Source organism: Alosa sapidissima, chromosome 5, assembly GCF_018492685.1.
Source record: "Alosa sapidissima isolate fAloSap1 chromosome 5, fAloSap1.pri, whole genome shotgun sequence".
Taxonomy (NCBI): Eukaryota; Metazoa; Chordata; class Actinopteri; order Clupeiformes; family Clupeidae; genus Alosa; species Alosa sapidissima.
Genome location: NC_055961.1, coordinates 29,201,536 through 29,208,251, shown reverse-complemented (window position 1 = coordinate 29,208,251; position 6,716 = coordinate 29,201,536). Strand labels below are relative to the sequence as shown.

Sequence of the window (6,716 nt, the reverse complement as noted above, 5' to 3'; positions counted from 1 at the left end):
TACATATTAGTATTATATGGACTATATGGACTAAAGTATTTGGCCATTGCACCCACAGGAACTTCAATGACATCCCATTATATGTTTGATCATTATGGGTGGGCCAGACTTTGTTATTAATAGATAGCAATCCACATGAGAATCTGAAAAGTTGTTTTTCACAGCTGCCATTGTTTCACCAACATATAAATACAAGGTCAGTATCTGGAGTAATCAGTAGAAAGGTTGGGTGTGCTGCCAAGCTGGGACAATATTATCGTCAGGACAACCAGTCACGGTAATGGAAGACCCCTGGAGAGCTAATCGCTGCTATCCAGCCCTGAACTCTTCATGTACAAAGTTTGCCAGGCCAAAGGCACTACACATCATCATGTACATATTTTTGTCATCAATATCTGTATCCACTGTTCTTCTAAATTTGCTGGTGATCATCTCGATTTTTCACTTCAAGCAGCTTCACACTCCAACCAACCTGCTCATCCTCTCTCTTGCTGTGGCAGATTTATTTATCGGACTGACTGTCATGCCTGTGGAAGGGTCACAATTAATTGAAACATGCTGGTATTTTGGGGACACGCTGTGTAACATATTCCCTTTCATTTATTCTGTGGCTCTTTCAGGATCTCTCTGCAGCCTTGTCTTAATTTCCATTGATCGTTTCATTGCAGTCAGTGATCCTTTAAGGTACTCATTGAAGGTCACACACAACAAAGTAGTTATAATTGTTGTTCTAGGCTGGTGTATTTGTCTACTTTATATGTTCTTCTTGCTTTATGACCACCTTACTGAAATGGAGCCTCACAGGACATGTCACGGAGAGTGTCTGTTCACAACAATCAGTTTCTCATGGATTGTTGGTGATGTTTTTGTGTCATTCATTGTGCCTTGTTCCATGGTTATAATTTTAAACATGAAAATATTCTGTACAGCTAAGTATCATACAAAGGTGATTAACTCTGTTACAGAAAGAGAAAGGGCTGGTAACAAGGACACAATGAGAAGTAAGAAATCCAGCCGTAAAGCTGAAAAAACAATAGGGGTACTCGTTACAGTTTATTTGCTCTGCTATATGCCATATAATTTAAGCATTTTTGCATACGGCCCTGACTCATTATCTTATCTATTTAAATGTCTTGTATGGATTGTGTATCTCAACTCCTGCATGAACCCAATAATATATGCTTTATTTTACCCATGGTTTAAAGTCTCAACCAAGTATATCATCACCCTTGCAATACTTCATCCAGGTTCCTCTTACTTCAATGTAAATTCTGATGTGAAATAGCTGAATTGACACAATTGTTTAACCCTTGTAAGGTGTTCATATTTTTGTTACTCAGCCAATGTTGGTCTGTTGGACCCACCACATTATTAGGCTTTTAAATCAACACAACCATAACAATTTATGAAAAACTACTTAACAGGTGTTTACTTTAGCTCAATTACCAATGATATAGACACCATTTATTTTATATTTGTCATTTACCCCTGTGAGATCACGCGTATGATCATTTTCAGGTTTTTTTTGTGAGAAAACAAGGAATTCAATTATAAAAAAAGGTAAAAACAGAAACAAGATTTTTGATCATTATTGGTGCTTATTTCTTAGAACCTAATCAGGTGAAAGTTCTTGAAATGTAACAATTTTGTAACTTTGTGTGGGTATAGCAGGTGCAGAAAAAAACATTCCCGCATACAGACACTCACACTCAGACACGCACACATACAGATGCCCAGACACACAGAGATGCACACACACACAGCAGGCCCAGTTAGGAGGAGGACACAGTTAAAGCCTGTGTTGCAGGTTAAACACCACTGTTGATTAATGGGTACATAAAGCACTCAATATATGTATATCATTTTAAAAATGTCTCCAAATGGTGTTAAATGCCAGTTTTTGTTGTTTTTAGCATTAGCGGGTTTTTTGTACGCAATTCGGTGATGACGTCACTTTGGGGACTACTTGATCTGCGCTTCATTCATTTCAATGCATTTCAATGGACATCGCGGTTACACTTTCAACATAAAGTTTGTATATTTACACTTCGAATTTCGTCACAGCATTTATATCACAGCTACCCTATGATCTACCAATGGTAATACCGGTGCCTGATATCAATTTAGTATTTTTTCTGAATTTCGGGAGGTCTCGTTTTGGAGGGTATATGTTTTACATTCATTCCTATGGGAAACGGTCGCGGTTAGACTTTCAACATAAAGTTTGTATATTTACACTTCGAATTTCGTTACAGCATTTATATGACAACGACCCTATGGTCTAACAAAGATAACAATGTCTTCCGATTTTAGTTTAATGCAATTTTCTGAATTTGAGAGGCCTCGTTATGAGGCTATAATGCACCTATTCAGTTCAATGTATTATGCTTATAACATTACGACACTTTTTTTGTTACTGTCAGTGAACAGCACCGAATGAAAGTCAACATGTTCTTTATATCTAGTGATAGTGATCATGTCGTTAGTTCAGATAAGTAGGCTACCGGGCAAACTTAGTCAGAAGATCAGAATATGAAGCATCATGATAGCTAGCTGGGCTAACTTTTTAGTCCCACCTGTGAGCCACCCCAGTTACTTAGCTTCTAGCCGCCGCCGATTAGGCTGGTCGTGTCTTCAGCATGAATATTTTCGATAACTACTGCTCGTGATTGATTGCCATTGACATCGTCAGGGTACGGCTTACCAAAGAGGGAGATAATATGGGCAAGTCGCAGTTTTGCAGGTGCTTGTGTGGGCTGTGCCGTCCCGATGGAAACTGTGGTGGAGAGCTGCAGTAACTAGGGAAGCGAGTGCATTTTGGCCGCTGGTCGAGGAGCTCCCCTGTGACCAGCATAATGACATGATCTATCTAGCTATCTATCTGTCTATATACATATCTAGGCTATCTATAGCCTATCTATTTATCTATAATCTGCGCTATCTACTGCTGAACAATACCTTACTCGTCTCTCTTTACTCCTCTCTCATTACTCTCAAGGGTCTCAAGGTGGGCTTTGGTCTGTAGTCTCCCCAAGGTGACGTAATGCAATGTATTGTGGGGGAAAGGAGAATCACTTCAAATGCTGTGAAATATTACCTGCTTTTTCGTATTATATTCCGTTTTGTGATACCCAACAACATCAAATACAATGGATAACAGTTTAAATGTTTATTATCAACAAGCAAATTGTGCAAATTCGTTGGAAAATGAACCCTGCAACACGGCCTTTAAGGTACATATAGCACCTACAGTTATTACACTCGGGTCCAGTAGACCCGAACACCTCATATGTAATAGTTATGTGTAGGGGGGTGTACTGTGTGCAGTCATTGAAAATAAATTATTTTTTATGTTCTTCACAGAAGATGAGCAAAGGCCAATGAGTCTGAGTTAGAAGAAATAATAAATAGCATATGTTTCTTTTAGCAAACATTGAAAACGGGACCCACAGACGCGAACACCTTACCAGGGTGAAATTACCAGCATTTGTTAAGATTGAAAGTGTATAAATCCGGGGTGCCCAAATTCTTCCCTATAAAGGTCCAACAATTATCAAAAGTAAGCATTCATGTTATATCACTTCATATATTTTGTCAGTACGCTGTCAGCACAACATCCGCTGGGGGAAACGGTTGTATGAAGGAAGAGGCCTGTCACAAACACAATACAATATCCCTCCTGCCAAACTGGACCAGTCAGCACTGGAGAGAATGGAAAAGCTGTTACACATGGCTCTTCTTTAAGGATAGGAGCTTGGGATGAACTGTGTGAACACAAGCACACAACCCCTATGTAATAACTTTGTATGTGCAGATCTAGCGACAACATTGCAATGGAAACATGCATAAAGTTCAGCCAGATCTGCGCAGCATGGCAAGAAGTCAAACATGGCCATTGCTTTGGTTCAGTTTGCTACTTTCAGATGACCAGACACTCTCTTGAAATGTATACACCATGACTTAGACTAGCGGTTTACATGTTAAGACCCTGGAGATCGAAATTCAAAGTGTAAGTATACTTTAAATCTGTTAACATATCAACCACAATTTCCACGGAAAATGAATGGCAATGATTGAATTAGCCACCCTCACTGTTTTGAGATTTCCTGTCAATCTAGGAAATACATCATAAATCATAATCTGACTAGCTGATGTACATGTTAAGAGATGATGTTATTACAGTATGGAGTCAAAGTGTATGCTTTAAATCAGGGCCGGTTCTAGCCCTTTGGTTGCCCTAGGCGAGATTAAGTTTTGCGCCCCCCTCCCCCTTTTAACATCACTGAGAAACATACAGTATATTAGGGCGTACTTAACTTAATATAACTTAACTGCTTTCCTTTGCATAGCAGTTTTTCCACCCACTTATAATTCTACTTCTATACATTACAGTTAAACAATAAGTGATTAAAGCTGCAGTTGGCACGTTTGACAGATTGAGGGGAGTTTGTGCTCGTCAGTGCGCTAACCAGACTGCACCAGACAGTGTCTGACAGTCAGATATCACACAGCCCTGCTCTGATTGGACCAGAAGAACCGGGAGCTGTGGATTTTTGCTAAACAAATAACAGGCTATAGGTAGAGGTAGAAGTGCGGGTTTTTTTTCTAAAACCGGCTGATTTATGTTGTTCTGTCGGTTAGCATAGTGTCGGTTTCAGTGAATATGATCAAAAAACTGCTAACTGCCTACTGCTTGAATATATATATATATATATATATATATATATAAGTATATATACTCTTTTGATCCTGTGAGGGAAATTTGGTCTCTGCATTTATCCCAATCCGTGAATTAGTGAAACACACTCAGCACACAGTGAGGTGAAGCACACACTAATCTCGGCGCAGTGAGCTGCCTGCAACAACAGCGGCGCTCGGGGAGCAGTGAGGGGTTAGGTGCCTTGCTCAAGGGCACTTCAGCCGTGTCTATTGGTCGGGGTTCGAACCGGCAACCCTCCGGTTAAGTCCGAAGCGCTAACCAGTAGGCCACGGCTGCCCCTTGTGATGATGCATGGACAACAAACACCGATACAGGGGGGGAATGCCTCTGCACTCAAATGGATAGACCTAACCAATCAGAGCAACAAAATAGCTTACCGTGAGGTGTAGGAAGAAAACACACGAACCATCCTTCTGCTCCTATATCCCCTCCGTTTTTAAAAATAATTCTGTTGTGATATGCCTCAAATATGTTAAACAGCTGGGAAAGGCTGTCGCAAATCCCTCGAACAGGTGGTCAATCAGAGATTCCAAACGAACGAGGGAACATGTCGCAATGCAACAGCGCTGTTTTCCCTTGATGAAAGTGAAACCACCAGTTTTCCCACATCTCAACTTTGGCCAAAGTTCTCAGAAATAATCGTTTTCAGTGATACAAACACATTAAATAATATGAATTTTCCATATGGAGTCTTAAAAGCCATGTATCCTTCTAGCCACAGCGTTTTTGTTTCAAACATAAGCCTAATCTAAGCGTGCTCAGATGACGTGATAGACCAGGCGCTGTTGCTCACCTGTCCATCATCGTAAAGCCTGATTTGATTGGTCCGCCCGATTTAGGGCGAGCATACTTCCACCACAATGGAGCAATACCGAACTTCCCGTGGGGCGGGAATGAATGTAGAGAGCAACTCTACTTATACGTTATCCAGATCCTGGTCTTTTGACATTTACATCCATGTAGGTTATCAGTGAAGCTATGTTTGCTAATAATATGTAGCAAACTAGCAAAGTAGGCCTAACAGTCGCTAACTAGCGATATAGCTTATAGTACCGCCGTCTCTCTATCCGGAGAAATAATCTTTGGTCACCGCCAGGGTAGGACGGCCACGGCCGTCGTAGCCCCTTGGGTTGGCCGTGAGGCCCCTTTGAAAATCAGAGGTTTACAGGCCACCGTGGCCTTGGTGCCCCCTTCTTTCAATATTCTGCTTCGCGTCCTACTAATAGCGATTTTTATTTAGCCTGTGACCTGTCAAAATTATCTTAGCATTCACAGCGCAAATTAATTTAGTCTTTTACGCAGTGGAGAAAGTGACAGCGCAAAAAAGAAAGTGGGTTCAAATTCACCTATTCTCAGTTGAACTACTCGCGAAGTAGCCTATTCATCACACAGACATCACAAGTATCACATGAAAGAGCTTTTTCTGAGCTTTTAAACATGTTAGCCGATAATTGCTGTGTTGAACGGTTCGCGGGAAAAGTAAATAATTTAATTAAATTTAATCATACATTCTACTGAAGGTTTTGCGTCCCATGATCTCCCTACCCATTCATCTCGGTGGAATACTTTACGAACCCTTCTTTTAACACATGACAAACCATATATCAGAATAAACAGGAGACCTTACCGAACACAAAGGTGTAAAGCAGTCCCCTGTACAGTTAGCCGTTCCAGAGTAATCCAGTTTTGAATTTGCAGTAAAGTTCGACATACATGGATGTCTCCAAATTTGGGCTTTAAGTTTTACAACGTGTTTAAATTGTTCCACATGATTTCATAACGGGCCAAATACAAAATAAAATGTTACAAATATCGCCTAGATATTGGTAAATCAGAGGACAGCTGACTAAGAGTTTGTGAAAGTAGCCTTAATGATCACAAAATGCTAAGCATGCATCTAGGCTATTTGAGTTTCTTAAAGCTGAGCTGTGCTTAAATTGTTCAGTACACGATTTCATAACAGGCCAAATATAAAATAAATGTTATAGCCTAGATA

General features: G+C 40.3%; 1 protein-coding gene across 1 annotated transcript; it reads left to right on the top strand.

The window, feature by feature from the left end:
- The first annotated feature begins 280 nt into the window (after positions 1–280).
- Positions 281–1,285, top strand: LOC121709775 (trace amine-associated receptor 13c-like). Its single transcript, XM_042093378.1, has one exon. It carries the CDS (start codon positions 281–283, stop codon positions 1,283–1,285), a length of 1,005 nt encoding a protein of 334 aa, XP_041949312.1.
- Positions 1,286–6,716: the final 5,431 nt, after the last annotated feature.

Excerpts from the sequence above, each read along its gene's own strand:
- LOC121709775 (XM_042093378.1), top strand. The coding sequence starts at position 281 with ATGGAAGACCCCTGGAGAGCTAATCGCTGCTATCCAGCCCTGAACTCT.